Source organism: Hibiscus syriacus, unplaced genomic scaffold (assembly GCF_006381635.1).
Source record: "Hibiscus syriacus cultivar Baekdansim isolate YM2019G1 unplaced genomic scaffold, ASM638163v2 tig00018093_pilon, whole genome shotgun sequence".
Classification (NCBI taxonomy): domain Eukaryota; kingdom Viridiplantae; phylum Streptophyta; class Magnoliopsida; order Malvales; family Malvaceae; genus Hibiscus; species Hibiscus syriacus.
Window position 1 is genome coordinate 87,921 of NW_024062429.1, and position 18,004 is coordinate 105,924.

At 33.8% G+C, this 18,004-nt stretch overlaps 1 protein-coding gene and 3 pseudogenes across 1 annotated transcript; all 4 read right to left on the bottom strand.

The window, feature by feature from the left end:
* Positions 1 to 3,268: 3,268 nt before the first annotated feature.
* On the bottom strand, positions 3,269 to 5,394 carry LOC120209062 (annotated as a pseudogene).
* Positions 5,395 to 5,826: 432 nt separating this feature from the next.
* On the bottom strand, positions 5,827 to 7,669 carry LOC120209087 (probable calcium-binding protein CML48). The gene is made up of 3 exons (XM_039208153.1): positions 7,235 to 7,669; positions 6,181 to 6,227; positions 5,827 to 5,983 (listed from the first exon to the last, which is right to left on the bottom strand). The coding sequence occupies exons 1-3, from the start codon at positions 7,584 to 7,586 to the stop codon at positions 5,957 to 5,959; spliced, it is 426 nt and encodes a 141-aa protein (XP_039064084.1). The 5' UTR covers positions 7,587 to 7,669; the 3' UTR covers positions 5,827 to 5,956.
* Positions 7,670 to 8,153: 484 nt separating this feature from the next.
* Positions 8,154 to 12,480, bottom strand: LOC120209098 (annotated as a pseudogene).
* Positions 12,481 to 12,884: 404 nt separating this feature from the next.
* LOC120209093 lies at positions 12,885 to 17,212 on the bottom strand (annotated as a pseudogene).
* Between the last annotated feature and the right edge of the window lie 792 nt (positions 17,213 to 18,004).

An 18,004-nucleotide genomic window follows, 5' to 3' on the forward strand; every position in this document is an offset into this window, starting at 1 on the left:
AAAGGATGCAACCAAAAGAGGACGCCTTCGTAAAGTCTCCCAAGAAAGTTGGGTTACTCATGTTTAATCGACTTTACAAATACACCGTAAGAAAGACAAGTTGCAAAAGAGGCCACCCGAAGAGGATGTTTAATCTTCAAGGGTAATGGTTGCCTCCCCACAAGATGGTTTGCGACATCTTCAAGGGTAATAGTCGTCTCCGCAAAAGGAAAATGAAATGTGTGCATCTCTGGTCTCCATCGTTCTAGCAACATGTTTATCAATGGAGGATGCAACTTTGTACCACCAATTATAGTGTCAACGTAATCAAAACTGTCTTCGTGCAAATATGGACTATTATCGGCATCAGAGCTCGAGAAGCGGTTGATATAACATGTCAACGAACATTTATATCCTTCAAATAAATAAATAAATTCAAAATAATAATAAATAATTCAAAATAAATTATTAAAGGAATAAATAAATTATTCAAAATAAATAAATAATTTAAAATAAATAAATAATACCTCCGGATTTGTCCACCAATAATCGCATGCATGTGGAAGATCAACCCTCAGCAATCCCGCCATATTATTATTAGAGAGAATTTTTTTTTAATAAAGGTGTGAGAAATTTCAGGAGGGCCACCGAAGCGAGGTAAAAGTATCTTGCATTCTATGAAGTGCGAGGGTTTGAGAATCTTTTCAAATTTTAAATTTCAAATCTTCTGCGAACGATAATTTGCCAAAATCTTGGGGGCCTCAGTAATCCCGCCATATTAAATTGTGTCCTCTGAAAGTGCATCCACGTTGCACGTACCTCGCGTCCTGTAAAAAGCGAGACCTGTCCTCACCCTTGATAGGACATGAGTTAGTCCTACGTGTGCAGTTTTAAGGATATTTTTCTAATAAATCTGCTAAGGAGTGGTTTTAGAAAAAATAATTAATGGTGTTTTTTATATAATAATACCGTTATAAAGACATAATAACTCGAAAACCTCTGTACTCGCTACAAATCTCATTTTTTTTCTCTTTAGATTTATTTCTTCGTCAAACGAGTCATATTATAAAATTTTAGAATCGGACTAAAAAATATAGATTAGATAATAATTGATAAACTAATATTTGCCTTTTGCTTCTGGGATTTTGTTGACAAGAGGAAGAAACACGTCTCATGGGAAAAGACCAATCAAAAGTCAAATTAAGCATACTTTATGTTTGTCAAAAACGTGACGATTGGTGTCCTGTAATCTTAAGTCCATTTCTTCTAATTTTGGTTATAATTTATCAATAGAATAGATAATTTTTTATTTCTTCAAAAAAACAGCCAAACACGAATCTAACCATTTTCCATGGCGTCAATCGAGACCAAGACACTTAATGTTTAGGGTTTAGAGTTTAGGTTAATAGTTCAACTTGAAGATTGGTTCATTAATAGGCTAAAAGATTTTGGACAAAAAATGTGCTTACTAAGTTATGGTTAGGTTTCGTCTTAAGTGTTCATATTAGAGTTTTATCGAGTATAATTAGTGCGTATGAAGATAATGGTTGCGATGATTTTGTGATTCATCTATTTTAATTTGGACGAAGAATTGTATATCGCTATGAGTAAAGGTCTATGTGCGATGAGTCTTTAAAGAGTAAAAATGATTGTTTTGATACTGTAAAACGACATAATACGAGAGAGTCAAAACAATAAGAGAAAAATTAGAAAGGAAAAATGACCTTTTTGTTCTTAAAGTTGCAATCTTAAGAGTAAGGTGAATGAAATGAACTGTTATAGAACTTCAATGAATCCCGGTGGCATATTATTTATTGCATGTGTAATATATACATGTAATAAATAACATAAAACCTCAAATGTCTATGTTTGAGTTTTATCATGAGTATATATCATGTGTAAATTTTCAATTTATATTGATTTTAATTTTAATTTCAATATGTATGCATTTCTCTTAGAATACATTTCATTTATTTGTTTATTAATTTGATAATGATTGATTTTAGTTTTGGTTATATGAATGCATTGATTGTATTTATTATTTTATTTATACATTGTACTAATTAATTTTAATTGTAGTTATATATATGTATTGCTTGTTATTATATTTTTTTAAGAAAGAGGCGTTCAACAAAAAAAAAACATTAATTAAAATAAAATTCATATTTTAATTCCAATAATTCGAGTTGAGATCCAATCTAATTTGGTCTAGTTATTTCTCAATATATATATATATATATAATTGATTAAGTTAAGATGATTATAAAGTAATATATTTTATAAATATTTTCAATCATTTGACAATGAGCACTCAATCATCGTTGCTACAATCGTTAGTGCTCGAACCCAAAACCTCTATAAATAATAAAAATTCTATTAGTCATTAAAATAATATAGTTCGTGTTATTTATTTTATATTTGTATCATATAAACAATAAATGACATTATAGTGTAAATTTTTTAGCGGTTGATCTTTACCAACTCCTTACATACCGACAATAAATTATTTTTTTAAAGTTTTGTAAGGAATGAAAAGTTATATCAAGAGTTCAAGAATATAAATTTTAAAAATAATAATCTGAAAAGATATTAATAGATTTAGATAAAATTTAATATCTACCAACTAAACTTGATTCGATCCAGATCAAGTTGTTTTCTTGGGTAACAAGCTTAGTTCATCCTTCATATTGGTGAAGGAATAGAGGCATTGGGTAAACAACAAGTATCTGATTGTCTTAAATAAGAATATGAACACAATTGTGTCCAAACCTAATACTTCAACATACCTAACATCATTGAGTTGGAAGCACTGTCATTTTTATCATAAAATTTTATATTAAATTGAATTGAATCTAATCTAATCTAATCTAAATCAGCTTTTTAATTAGGCCTCTATAACGAATTCGTATAAATATTTTTAAACTCGGGTTAAGTCGATGCTGGACATGGAAAAACCTTAATCTAAAAAAGGAAAATCCAATAACCAAAACTTCAGAATAGGAACACTTGTAAAGAAGGATTCTAATAATATCAAACTCGACTGTACAGAGGTTAATTATTTCTATCCAGAAAAACTCTCAACTAGTGAAATTCTACAGTTAAATGCACAGAGAAGATTAAAAAAAATGAAGAAGAAAAAAAAGATACATCAGATAGTCCAGTTTCAAGCATCAATCCGAAAATGCTCAAATATCAACCATTTGTTAGTATTTTGCATTAATGAGAATGTCAACTTCATGAACCAAGAACGTCTTCACTTATCGGGGCTCCATTTACTTGATCAGTTGATTCAATGCCAAGCCAGGATTCTTGGCATCTGAAGCCATTGCAGTTGGTGGTAGTCCGAGAAAACATGCACAAATCGAAACTCATCTGCTTTTCTACGAACACATGAGAACGTATAGTTTGTCAATTATGATAGTGTCCTGATAACCAAGAGAAAATATATGCACCGAATACCTTGCTAGAGATATGCAAGTAACAAAAGGGGAAGAGCACCAACACGTGAGACTCATGTCAAAGAGATACGCATGCCGAGTCGCCAAAACAACGAGAGGAAAACCAGATTTTGATAACTTGGCGGATATTACTTTTATTGTGCCTGAAAATAGTTTAAAAAGTGTTTATAAGTTTAACATCCCAAATGAACAAGACATTATAATTTGTCAATCAAGTACCACGATTACGAAACAATTCTTCTAAGACCCAATGAAGAAGGCTCGAAATATATCAAGTACTTGTACCTTTTGTAGACGACTTGTGGTCCAATGTGATTAGAGATTCCAATGAATCATGAAGGAGACAATCCCTGTTGAAGATATCCCATAAATATAAAGATCCTTTCCTCGAGATCAATAATTTTTCCAGCTCTCATCACAATCTATTAAAGTTGCTGCAGATCCCATCATCATGGTCGGTACAGAGCGTCTTCCACACTTTGTATAAACCTTAAAAAACATAAGCAAAAAGGACTAAAGCACATTTGCCAGACAAATTACAGACTCTCATCATACTATTAATTGCTATTTTCCGGAACACACATTAGGAGGATAATGAAACATAAATTCTACCTGCCTAGAATAAAGTGTTCTTTCTTACCTGTAGACACCCATCTTCACATCCAACAGCCCACTAGTTCGCATTTCCAGCCAAAACAGAGGCTTTTCGTGAGATACAAGCAGACCAAAGTGTTTGAGCCCCTCTTGTGCCCACGATTTCTGTGTCCTTCGTCATATATGCATTTCCCACGCCAACAATGTCATTCACAGCATGTTCCCTTGGACAAGCTTCCAGGCAAACTGGAGTCATATCGTCCCCTTCTTTCTTGTCAGATACCCTAATTGAAAAATATTTGGTAGAACTAACTGTGGAACCGGAAGGCTGCATGATTACGGGCGGTTCTACAATGATGCTATGATCTTACCCGGCAGTAACTTTCTCAATAACCAGACTGTCAGTAACAGTAGCCCAAGCAGTGACCCCTGAGCATTCCTTTAAATCAAAACTTCTGCCAACAGTCTCCCTGATAGGAGCTTCTCTTAAACTACCATCAGTTGGAACTATGCCGTTATCATTTTTTCTGGGATCGGAAGATGCAATGGGAAAACTAATGCTTGAGATTAGGCACTGCCACAAATATTCTCCTGCTCGATAGGAGCACCAACAGATTGAGGAATGATTCTCTTTCTAGTTTCTACCATCAGCTCTTCTGTATTCTCTTTGTTTCACAGGACTAGAAACCCGGGCAGGTGTCACCGTTTTATTTAATCCATCACTAGAAGAAAGTCCGCTCGTCTTTCTATCATTATTCTTAGGCTTGGAACTTTTGTTTGGCACCCCTAACCCAAGAGAGGACTTTACAGGTTTCTGGTTCTGCTGAAAATCCAAAGCTACTTTCTTGCTAGCGGTTTGCTTGGTTGAAGAAGCTCCAAGCAATAATCGTGTCTGGCTCTTCGCCAAATTTGCCCGTCAACCTCTGACATCAGCATAACGACTTCTCTTTAACTCATCAAGTTCAACGTCACTTTGCTTGTGGCGAAGTTCTTTCACTTCAAAATGGAATGTAGCCACAGTTCCATCCAATGAACAAGCAAAGAGAGAATAGCCATCGGGGCTACTGTTAATGAAAATAGATTACAATTAATATATATCTTCACTGAAATGAAAACTTTCACCAGGATAAATCAGTAACACTTTGAGCAAAGAAATGCTTGGTTACAACTAGTGGCTGAGGACATGCAGTAGTCCAAACAATTACAGTGCAGTCCTGACTCCCGATTGCAATGACATTGTATGACTGTGATCTCCCCCCCCCCCCCCGATCTTAGCAGCTCCATTTGCCCAACCAACGGTAGTGGCTTTCGCTTCCTGCGAATTGGTGGAATTCCTTGTGAACATCGAGTGATTAAACTTCATCGCAATAACTGGTGCATTGTGGCCTAAGAAATCAAATGTGGCAGCTCGTTCCCCTCTCTCAAGAACAGGTGCAGAATGCCTTGGCTTTTGGTATCCAAGAGTGGTCGTTATGAAATAACAGAGGATTTCCTACAATCATGCAGTTATCCAAATCATTTGATTTTTAAATTTCTCTCTTTACTTTTTGAATTTTCACCATTTGTTTTATTGTTTAGATTTACTTCACTTTTGAAGGAGTTTGGTACGCTTTTGTTATGTATATAAACTGCTATGCAGTAATCAATAAGATCAAATCAATTTTCATTCTTCTATCATGGTATCAAAGCATTAATTTTTTTTACTATAAACGTCACTAACTCTACATCTATTATCCAAAATACCAACGAACCTCATACTACCTTGATTGCAATCAATGTTGCAGCCCAAACCCCATTAAAACTCACATCCACCAATTATGTTTCGTGGAAACTACAACTATCTTAGAAAATTTTGGTGATGACTACAAAGAATCGGTTCGTGCAGTCCAAGCCAGAGACAACCAATTTCCTTTGAAGAATTATATTTAAAACTTCTCAATTTTGAAGCATCCCTGTAGAACACCAAAAGTAACGAGTATGTTCAATACAGGTTAGAAAGGTTCTTCAAAGATTATATCTTCATACATACACCCGGATATATGTCAAACACGAGGGTTAGATATGAATATGTAAAGTAAATGAAAAATCAAAGCAAATATATGGAAGATGTAGACCAAAATCCAATCTTAGGCAATGTTTTATCACTTACCCGCCAATGACCAAGGCAACTCCAGAGTGCAGCAAACTCTGCAGGCCCTGAAATTGAAAATTTTAGCAACAATCATTTGATTAGATACCATATATATATTTGATGTTTCTACTTTCTATGATATAAATGACATAATAAATAAATAAACAAATAAAAATACTATGTTACGTAATTGAAATGAAAGGGATCAGACTCGATTTTGAATGTTGAAGTCAAAACCCGAACAACTATTTAAACAATGTCTAATTTCTTGTCCAAACTCAATTTACTAGAACATGGTAAGTTCCCAACTTTGATGAGTAACTTGACTATTTCCCGATTAACAACTAAGAACCAGAAGGAATCATTGGCTTATTTAGGGATATATCACGAAAATTTTTTAAGGAAATGTTAATAGGATAAAATTATTTAGGGAATTGTGTTGTTTTTTTATCATAATTATCAAAGTCGTCCTCGGATGTCGACAAACTTCGATAAAGTTGTCCTCCCATGCATCTTAAGGAAAAAACTTGCACATCATGCGTTCCTTTTTGGGCACACAGTCCCAAAGTCATTCAATTTAATCCCTATCTATTTTTTCGTTCATTTAATCCAAAGAAGCTGCCGACGACTTTAGCTTCCATTTTTTTTAAACACAAGAGAGGATGACTTTGAAAACTATAATAGAAATCAACCTAAATCCTTAAATAATTTTGGATCATCATCGTTTCCTTTTTTTTTCCATAATACTTCCCTATATTAATCAAGATAATTGAAAAAGCAAACTCTTGAATGCAAAAAGTAGTGGCCATTATTTAATTGAATGGGTCCATAAAAGGGGAAAAATCATTAGTTTGCAACTTTGCAATCATCACATGAGTATTACTATCCAAAAATGCCTTATCCCAATTCAAACTTGAATCTAATAGCTTAACAATTAAGCAAACAAAACACTATGAAAGTTCAATCAACAGAGCCATTAAATCTTGGATTCAAGTCTCATTTATGCAGATAAGTTCTTCAAGTTCTTGCTGAAATTATAGCAATAATGAAGCAAATAAAGGAATTAAATTACCAATTCTGAGGGCATCATAAGGATTCTTGAACAAGAACATGAGCAACCTTATAGTCCTAAGATTAAACCTCTGGTAACCCGAAGACAGTGCCTGCTGCAACTCATGTTCATCGATGAATCCACCTCTATCCTTATCCACCATTTGAAACGCTCTCACAACATCCGGCGGTGTTCCCGCTGGAAACCCACCCCTCTGCCCGTAACTTGAAGACGGACTAGAAACCGGAGCCTGCGGCTGCCCGTAGTAGCTCTGGTAATGTTGTTGCTGCGGCGGCTGGTGGTAGGACTCTGGAGGCAGCTCTGGTGCTGACGGGGCCGTGGAATGAGATGAATTGTATCTTGAAAATACCATTGATTTCAAAATTTCAAAGACAAATCGCTCTTTTCTTGGATTTTTCCCCCGCTGTAGTTATCTGATAAATTGAAAATAGAAGCTCTATGTCGATATCTTTGTGTAGATTTTCGGTCCTTTGCGGCGGCTTGGTTTGTGATCTCTGCTATTTATAACTCTTTTTTTTTATATATTGATTTAAATTTTGTTAATTTTCGTTTCTTTTACACGATATTAATCATTTTCTTAATTAAAAACGCTTTGCAAATTAGAAGTTAAAACTATAATTTGATAACATCAAATGATGCTATACCTCATAAGGATAGGTTTAAGGTTTAGAGTAACGATGAATATTACAATTTACTTATAACGTGCAAATCATATTAAAACAAAACAAAAACCAAACGTTTAAGTATGAAGTTAAAAAAATTAAAAGTTTAAATAGAAAAAAAAAATTAATAATTGAGATATTAAATAAATAATTTACCATTTTTAATGGTTACTATTCCTTATAAATTAGGTAATGATAAATCTATATAAATTAGGCGTAAAATAAAAGTATTCATTTGTTTGATAAATATTATGCTCTTAAACAAAAAGAGATGTTATATTGATAATTTATGAAACTAAAATTCCATGTAACAAAATCAAAACTAAATGTTGATTTATAACAATACACATTTGATCAAACCGGGACTAGACTAGGGAAATCACCTCTAAACACGAAAATATGAATATCAACAAGGTCATACAGATCCAACATGTTAAACTCAGACGCAAATATTTTTGAAAACCAACCACAGCTTGAAAACTACGCAATTTAGCTGAAAAATCAACAATCTATGGATGCTACAAGCTGAAATAATACATTCTAATACCAGAAAAATCAATATGGCCGATATCGCCTGCCGCTATCGCTGCCACAGTGTTTTCCTCTGCTGCTTGAACTGCCACCACCTCGACTATGTCTCTGATGTACAGGCGGGCTTTGAGGTTGTTGCGCTCCCGGTTGTTGCCTGCATTATTAGTCACGGGTTAAAAGGACCTATCTGGCTTTGCATGGAAAGAAAATAAAGTTACTGAACTTACAGAACATATCCAATCCGACCATCGGGTAGAAGCATCGGCATCATTGACATGCCGGTAGTCGTTGCTCCCCTTCCATAGATTAAGGGCTGTAAATTTTTTATATCAGATTTTCTTTCACTAGACTGCTTGACTTCAAAATCAACACGGAAAATTTAATGTCATTCAAGCAGCCATCGGCACTTGAAAAAGGAAGAAAATTAGTACATTTTAACATAAAACCGAAAACAAACGAGAGAGACAGGCATCCCGAACTGCGGTTTTAACATGTAGAGGAACTTTTAGCCATAGATTATAGTGTCAAAGGTGCTCATGGTCGTGGGGATATCCCCGATATTCCGACTAGGTAAAATGAAGAGATAGAAAGAAAATGAAGATATGGAAGTTGCTTAACACGATCCTATACATGCACAGACAAATATCTCACCTGTGGAAGGCCCGCAACACCGTATCCTGGACCTAAAGCACCATAGGCACCCCCAACCAGTCCATACCCAACCTGAGGTGGATAACTAGGGAGAAAACCCGAATTCTGAGAATTTGACCCCCCCCGATGTCTTTTGATCTGCTTGTGGCTTTGCAAAAGAACATTCCACAACTTGACCTAAGAAAACAGGACAATTAACATTCGGAATTACATCCACTAAACAAAAATATAAAATGGATAAGAACTCAATAATCACCATCCAAGTCATATCTTTCTGTTTTCTTGATTGCTTTCATGGCACTAGATTTCTCTGCAAAGTGAACAAAACCAATTCTATTTCTCTCTTGTCCAGGTTTTGCGGGAGGCAGAACAACTTTGGTGATCTTTCCATGATGTTCAAATAGCTTCTTTAACTGATCTTGTGTCACGTCTTTTGGCAAATTCTTTACGTAAACCACCTTAACCTACATAAAATAGGTTTAAATTAACGAATACAAATTACAGTAAGGAACATACCAACATTCCTCATTTTGGGAGAACCAACAGATAAGAGCGTAAGAAATAGATTAATAAACCATCCAAAGAGACATGCATGAAAGAGAGCAACTTAATGATACCTGAGAAGCAGCAGAAGACTCGGAATTCTTAGGATCAGCCCAGCTCACAGTAGGAGCATTATCACCGAGCCTGAATTCCGGGTTCATCATCTTCTGCCTTGAATACTCTGCACATGCATTATTATAGTACTCAACAAAAGCAAATCCCCTGTTATTACTTGAGTTCTTTATATCCTGTGGGCAAAAAGGCAAATACACAAGATGATGTTACCACTGAACAGCCCCCAGAGGTCACAAGTATCAATCACCTGAACTACTAGGGACCAGAACACAAATACACAAGGCCATTGAACTAACCTTTACTAATTCCAAACCAGTAACTCCAGGCCCAACCTTTGACACAACGTTCCTCAGGTATTCCTCGCCCCAGCTTCTTGGAATATTACCAATAAACAATCGATGCTTTGATTGGGAATTAGAACACCTAATTTTTTTACCCTGAGAAAGAGAAAGAAGCTGAAAAGTTACTCAGCAACCAAAGAAATATAACTGAGACGACCAAATATAAGAACAAAGAATGTTTTTGTTTGAAACAAAGAGAAAATGGAGATGGGTACACAAATAATCTGTAAGTTGCCTTTCAGCAACATTTTTTAGTTTGGATAATATTAACATATGAGTGATGCAAAAGAAGACTTGTCACCTTAAATTCCACATTATTTAGTTCATCCATGGCATTATTGGCCAATGCTACCCTTCTAAAAGTCACAAAAGCAAAGCCCTTGTTTTCACTTGAATTTTTACCTTTCATAATCCGAACCTATCATCATAAAGTATGATGCATCAGTGTTGAATCTCAAAAAAGGGAAAATAGTTTCTCACATTCAGCAAAAAAAAAAAGTACCTCAGTAACCTCTCCAACAGATTCACAAAAGCCTTTCAAATCCTCCTGAGAAACATCATGTGGAATGCCTCCAATATATACTTCAGAACCATGAGGAGGACGAGCAAGAAGCTCAGCACGTGTTTTCTTTTCATCCTCGTCAAATTCCCCATCGGCATTTTCAACATCCTGATCTTCTTCTTCCATCTCTTCTTCTATTTCCTCCTCCTCCTCTACCTCCACTTCTTCATACTCCACCTCTTCTTCCATGGTCTCCTCTGGATCATTAACTTCTTTGAGATCAACCCTCTCATCAGACTCAACAGGTTGTTCGGGCTCATTTCGCCTCGGCATCTTATGTATCTATTTAAACAAGCTTGCAAAGCAATTCTGAAGAAGGCACAGAGGCCAGAAGAATTCAAGGGAAGAAGTACACACATATTGAAAGGAGGAAACAAAATGATGGCCACAAGGGTTTTCAGATATGTATCTCAATTGAAACCTGTGTGACGAGATAATGACTCAAAAGGGGGTTGTAAGGTTAAAGCCTTTTTCACCAAAGGAATAATTAAGCAGTATATTTTTAAAGAGAATGGAAAAAGATATTTCTGAATGATAATTAAGAAGCTTATGAAGTGGTGCAAGTTATCAAGGGATGAACTTGCTCAAAATCAGAACAAGAGTCAGAAGACCGCTGAGAAAAAAGAAGAAGAAAATATTGACATGTTTAAGCTTAAGCCAACTTCATTCAAAATGTAATGCGAAGAACCAAAACAAAACTACAACATAAAATCAAGCACGACTTATTCAGATATAAAAGATGAAGAAAGAAGTGAAATTATTATGGAAAATGAAAATCAAGCAGCATAACCTAATCAAATACCAGTTCCAAACTAAATAGGTACCAAGATTCATACAGATATCATAGTTTGTTCGGAAGACAAATAAATTGATCGACAATCAATAAAACAAGTTTTTACATTAGTCTACTATTCCTACCATTGTTATTCAGCCTTCATAGTTCATACAATTATACATTTTTTCATTAAAAATTATGTAAGGCTTCTGACACTCGATTAACTAATCGTCTTAACATGCCGACAAGGCAGCCAAATACTCATATTCAATACATTCATAATTCAATAATAATAGAGATTATACTCCATTCAACAAGTTCAGAATCAATATTTTTTTACCTTACATTATCAGAGAAAAATAATAACTAAAAGTTCTTAGAGCAATAAGAAAAAAAAAAATAGAACCCCGCCAAAATCTAGCAATCCATCTTTGGTATAGTAATTAAGAACTGATCCTAAACACACTTTTTTTCTACAGCAAAGACTGACAGTTCTTTGCAGAGAACTTATTACATTTTTTCAGCAACCCTCTGCAGCAAATGAATGCATAGCCTCAACTAGGAAGCTTTTTCTCCTGCCAAAAATACCCAGTTCACTTCTTGCACCTAATATGCACCATTCCCTTCATTTAAGAAAAATTATTTACCAACCAAGCCATCAAGTAATCTAGAACTCTTTACCCTCCAACTAAAAGTTCAAAATTATGAAACCCACACTGAAGTTAAAAAAATACTGATTTCAAATCAGCACTCGATAAATGAAATAAGAAGAAAAAACGAAATGAAAGTATAGTTTTTGTCTCGAGAAACAAGCAAAAAAACTGGAACTTTTAAATCATAGGTTTTGAGAGAGAAAGAAAATACCCAAGTTCAAGCTGTAGGGAAAGAATCTAACAAGCTTTGACAGCCGACACAGAAAGTGGCTAAGCTTTACAGAGTGAAGCTTGGAGGTAAAACTGCAGAAAGGAAACGCTTTCCTTTCCTTTCCTTTCTTTTCTTTTTTTCCTCGAGAAACAAGCAAAATATGGGTCGAAGCTTGAGTGAAGAACAAGAGAAAAAAAATACAGAAGAACAAGCCCTAAAACTGTTATTGAAGACAGGTTGTATTTTTCTTACATTTTCTTTTTAGGCAAAACCATGAACGAATGAAATGAATTTGATGCATATATTTTTATTGTTAAATGATTTTAGTTAGTTTTTTTTATTATTATTGATAAAAAGACACATATCTCTGAATTTTTTAAAAAATATTAATGTCACCTTTATTCTGTTTTTGGGTTTTTTGACTAGTATTTTCTATAGTTGATCAACGTTTCGTTAACTCCTGTTATTATAAATCAATAACTTATACTATTTATCATTCAACTATTTTCTTTTCTTCTATTTGGCTACTAAACTCTAGATTTCTTCTATCCTACTTGTCTCTCTACAAATCCTTCCTTTTGATCTCATCTGCTACAAATTCTCTCTACTAGTTTCTTGAGAGAGAAAATCACAAAAAACAATGGTTGCTACATTTGGTGCTATTCTAAATGGGTAATGCTCATCGTTTCTTTATGGAGGAAAGAAGAGCCAAGCTCTTTTGGGTGCTAAAGTCTTCCCCTCTCCTACCGGTGGAGCTAGGAAGTTTGTCGTTGTGGCGGTCGTCGCTGCACCTAAAAAGTCTTGGATCCCCGCCGTCAAAGGTGGTGGCAACTTCATTGATTCCGAATGACTCAATAGATCTGTTGAACCACTTTTTATAATATTTTGATATAACAATTTAAAACAAAATATTTTTGAACTTGATTTGAATTTTTTCAAAGTTTTCAAAGTTTTCAAAAATAATTCAAAGTCCATTAAAAATGAATTTGAGCACAAAATTGATTTTCCACGTACGTAGTACCGATACTGTTTTTACAGTATCGATATTATATGAACAATACTGATACTATTCATATGGTACCGATACCCTAGTAAGAGAAGTATAAATACTCTCAAGATAGTATCGATACTACTAGCATTGCTCAAATTACAGAATGCAAAAATGGTACTGATACCCAAAGGGGTACCGATACTACTTTTCATAGTAGTATCGATATCATAGGCTTAGTATTGATACTGTCAGGCCCAACGACTAGTAACCGCTAGTTTTATTTAAAAATAACAAAGGTAGTACTGATACTCCCTATAAGAGTATCGATACCCTCTGTATTGGCAGTTTTATTTTGCAGAGAAAACATCTCCAACGGCTCCAAATCACTCCCAACGGATATAAACGACCACAAACTCATTCCAACATATAAATACAAGTTCAAGGCACTTGAAAAATGATTAGAACATCTATCCAAGCATTCAAACACAAGAGAAGAGTTTTTCACTCTTTATTTCTATTCTCTTGTAAATATTTTGTTCTTGTGAGCTTTAATTCTTTGTAAACACCCTACCTTTTAAAGGTTTTATTTGTTTAAATATTTTTCTTGTAAAGGAGTTTTGGTTATAGGTGAGCCTTTGAAAAGCTAGGGAGTCTTGTAAAGGTTATCTCTTTGTCCTTGAAAAAGAAAGAACAAATTAGTGAATTTGTTGGAAAATCCTTAGTGAGGAGCTAAGGTAGTGGAGGTAGACTTAGTTGAGAAGTCGAACCACTATAAATCATTGTGCCAATTTTTCTGTCTTTTATTCTCCTTACTCCCTAAACAATTTTTTGTCAATTCACCCCCTTGTGCAATTTTCGGTTGTCCAAATTGAGCTTTGAAAATCGCAACAATTGGTATTAGAATTTGACTCATTAGAAGGTTTAACAACTTGAGACGATCCTTGAAGAAGCTCTATCAAGTCTCAAAGCAACCGAGAAGATAATTTCTACCTCCGGCTCATTCTACATGGAAGACTCTCAACCGATCAACAAACTTCCACATTTCAATGGAGCCAACTACCGTTATTGGAAGAATTAATGAAGTTATTCATCCAATTCAATGATCTTGATGCATGGAAGATGATCGGGAACATCTACTCTTCTCCAAAGAAGAAGAAGGACTGGAGTGCCCAAGAACGGATGAAAGCTCAACAAAATGAAAAAGGTTATGCACATGTTGTTTTGTGCATTTGGTCCTGATATCTATGAAGGAGTTTCTTCTTGTTCGAATGCCAATGAGCTTTGGAATAAGCTCGAGGAAATCCATGGAGACAAGAAAGAAGAACCAACAAAGATGGTGTCTTTAATGGTTCACGAAGAGCCTAAGGTATATTCTAACTCAAATGAATCAAATTTTTATTCTTTTAATGAGTTACAAGATGCATACAATGAATTATTTTCGAAGTTTGAGACCATGAACTCTAAAATACAAGAAATTGATTTCTAAATTTAAAGTTGAAAATGATTTTCTTTTGAAAGTTAAAATGGATTTTGAAAATCAAAATGAAATTTTGAAAAATGATTTAGAGCTTTCAAAAAATAAAAATTGAAAGTTTTGAAGAATAAAAAAATTGATTTAAAAGTTAAGCTTGAATGCTTAACAAAAGAAAAAGAAATCATTTTAAATAATTCATCTAGTTTAATAATGAGAAAATGCTCACATTGTCATTATCATGGTCACAATAAACATATTTGTCCTTTGAAGAAATGAAAATCTTTTAAAATTAGACAAGAATGGGTTCCAAAAGGAACAAGGGGCATTGAAACTAACGTTCAAGGATCCAAAGCAATTTGGATACCAAAATCTACTTAAATGTCTCTTGTATGTGTGTGGGAGCAATTGTGATGAAAATGAAGATATTCAAATGCTCTAGCCACACTTGAAAAGGAATATGTAACCTCTAAGCTTAAAGCTTTTGTTTTTGATTAATTGGTTATTCATTTAGATTTATGCATGCATGAGTTTTGATTTTAAATGATTTCATGTTTTCTATCTCATGTATGTTGAAAATATGTTATGATGAACACTTTAAAGTTTTAATGATTTTTCATAATTTTTAGTTCATCATAATGAATTTTGATCAAAATTGATTTAAAATGTAAATGATATCTCTCTAACAATTGATATCAAAATCTTTTTAATGCATAACATTTTTTGGATAACTTTATGCATATGCACTTAATTTCAACAATTGTATTGCATAAAGTATATTAGACTTGGATATATTGAATTCCATGTGCTACTAACATGTTTATTCATCTTTGTTGAATTTAATTTCTTTTAATGGCATGCTCTTTAAAGTCAAATTCTGTTTGGAATGCATTTTTTTTAGGGGAAAGCTTTGATTTTTTTAAATATTTTTAATATCAAATTTACCACTTACTCTCCAATATTATTTTTGAACTTTAAAGTTGATTTTTTTATAACAAAAAGGGGGAAAATATGAGTTTGAAAAATCCAATTTCTCAATGAAAAATGGGAGATGAACATTTTCCAATAATTGATATTTTTTCATTAAATATTTTATTAAGGGGGAGTTTTGCCAAAAATAATTTTGAAAATGGTTTGTTATATCAAAAAAGTGAGAGATTATTGAATCACTTTTTATAATATTTTGATATAACAATTTAAGCCAAAATATTTTTTTTACTTAAATTAAATTTATTTAAAATTTTCAAAAAATAATTCAAAATCTATTAAAAGTGAATTTGAGCACAAAATTGATTTTCAACATACGTAGTACTGATACTGTAACAATATCGGTACTATATGAACAATATTGATATTGTTCATGTGGTACCGATACCATAGGTAAGAGAAAGTATCGATACTCTCAAGGTAGTATTGATACTACTAGCATTGGTCAAATTTCAGAATGCAAAAATGATACCGATACCCAAAGGGGTACCTATACTACTTTACATAGTAGTATCGATACCGTCAGTCCCAACAACTAGTAATGGGTAGTTTTATTTAAAAATAAAAAAGGTAGTACTGATACTCCCTATAGGAGTACTGATACCTTCTGTACTGAGCAGTTTTATTTTGCAATGAAAACATCCTCAACGGCTCCAAATCACTCTTAACGGTTAGAAACGATCACAAACTCATTCCAACATATAAATACAAGTTCAAAGCACTTGAAGAAGGGTTAGAACACATATTCAAGCATTCAAACACAAGAGAAGAGCTTTTCACTCTCTATTTCTATTATCTTGTAAATATTTTATTCTTGTTAGCTTTAATTCTTTGTAAATACCTTACCTTTTAGATGTTTTATTTGTTTATATCTTTTCCTTGTAAAGGGGTTTTGGTTATAGTCGAGCCTTTAAAAAGTTAGGTAGTATTGTAAATGTTATCTTTTGTAATTGAAATAGAAAGAACAAATTACTGAACTTGTTGGAAAATCCTTAGCGAGGAGCTAAGGTAGTGGAAATAGACTTAGTTGAGAAGTCGAATCACTATAAATCGTTATGTCAATTTTTCTATCTTTTATTCTCCTTACTCCCTAAATAAATTTTTGTCAATTCACCCCTTGAGCAATTTTCGGTTGTTCAAATTGAGCTTCGAAAATCCCAATAGGATCGTATGTTCTTTTTTTTTATTATTTTGTATTTCTTGTTCGCTTGCTTAACTAAACTAAAGTTTCTCTTCTTTTTTTCCAGGATCCCCGGAGACTACGGATTCGACCCGCTTAGTCTCGGCATGGACCCAACATTCCTCAAATGGTATCGAGAAGCTGAGCTGATCCACGAACGTTGGGCCATGGCTGCACTCCTCGGAATCTTCATCGGCCAAGCCTGGAGTGGCATTCCATGGTTCGAAGCCGGAGCTGATCCGGCTGCCATAGCCCCATTCTCCTTCGTTTCAGTCCTCGGAACCCATCTCATCCTCATAGGTTGGGTCGAAAGCAAGCGTTGGGTTGATTTCTTCAACCTCGAATCACAATGTTGTTGTTTATTAAGTTGATGATGAGTTTTCCCAATAGTTCAAAACTCTAAGTAAACTGTAATCTAATCTCGTTGATTACTTACAGATTTTCTGTCTACTAATGTATTATTATTTCCATGGAATTTCTCACGGCTAATATTCATGGGAAAAAAGATATTTGTTGATTTCTGATGGAATTGACAAATAGTAATTTATCCTTGAAACAAAAGTGTCCAGAAGTGTAGTTTACCCTTAAAATAAAATGGGTTAACTACAGGCTTAGTCCCTGAGGTCTCTAAAGTTTCCGAGATAGAAAATTTTTAGAGTTTAGTGACCAAAACAAAAGAGAAGAAAATGATTAAATGATGAATTATGTAATTTACCCAACTTATAATAGCATGAATTAATGGCTCCGTTTGTCAATGACTAAAAATGTTATTCAAATGATTACATTAGCTTCCTTTTTCAAGTCGAAGGGCCACATTAATCCAAAAAAATAGGACGAGGTCACGTTAAGATTTTTTTGTTGTTGAAAAATTCAAGTGCCTCGAGTGCCTTTTTTACTTTTTATTTATTTATTTATTTCAAACGCCCTGCACTTTTTTTTAAAATAGTACCCTTTTTTAGATACAAGTATATGTAGAAATAAAAAAAACATAAACAATAAATTTAAGAATTGAAATCATAATTACAATTATATGTGATAAAACACATTCAAAGTCATTCATAAATACAAGTAAACATTACAGTAGAAACGAATTAAAATAGAGCTGAAGCTAAAGCAGAAAAATCTGAACAAAATCTA

Coding starts and splice junctions, on each gene's coding strand:
- LOC120209087 (XM_039208153.1), bottom strand. CDS start 7,586: ATGGTATTTTCAAGATACAATTCATCTCATTCCACGGCCCCGTCAGCA. Junction 6,228..7,234: donor TTATGATGCCCTCAGAATTG/GTAATTTAATTC, acceptor TTTCAATTTCAG/GGCCTGCAGAGTTTGCTGCA. Junction 5,984..6,180: donor GTTGCCTTGGTCATTGGCGG/GTAAGTGATAAA, acceptor GGTGTTCTACAG/GGATGCTTCAAAATTGAGAA.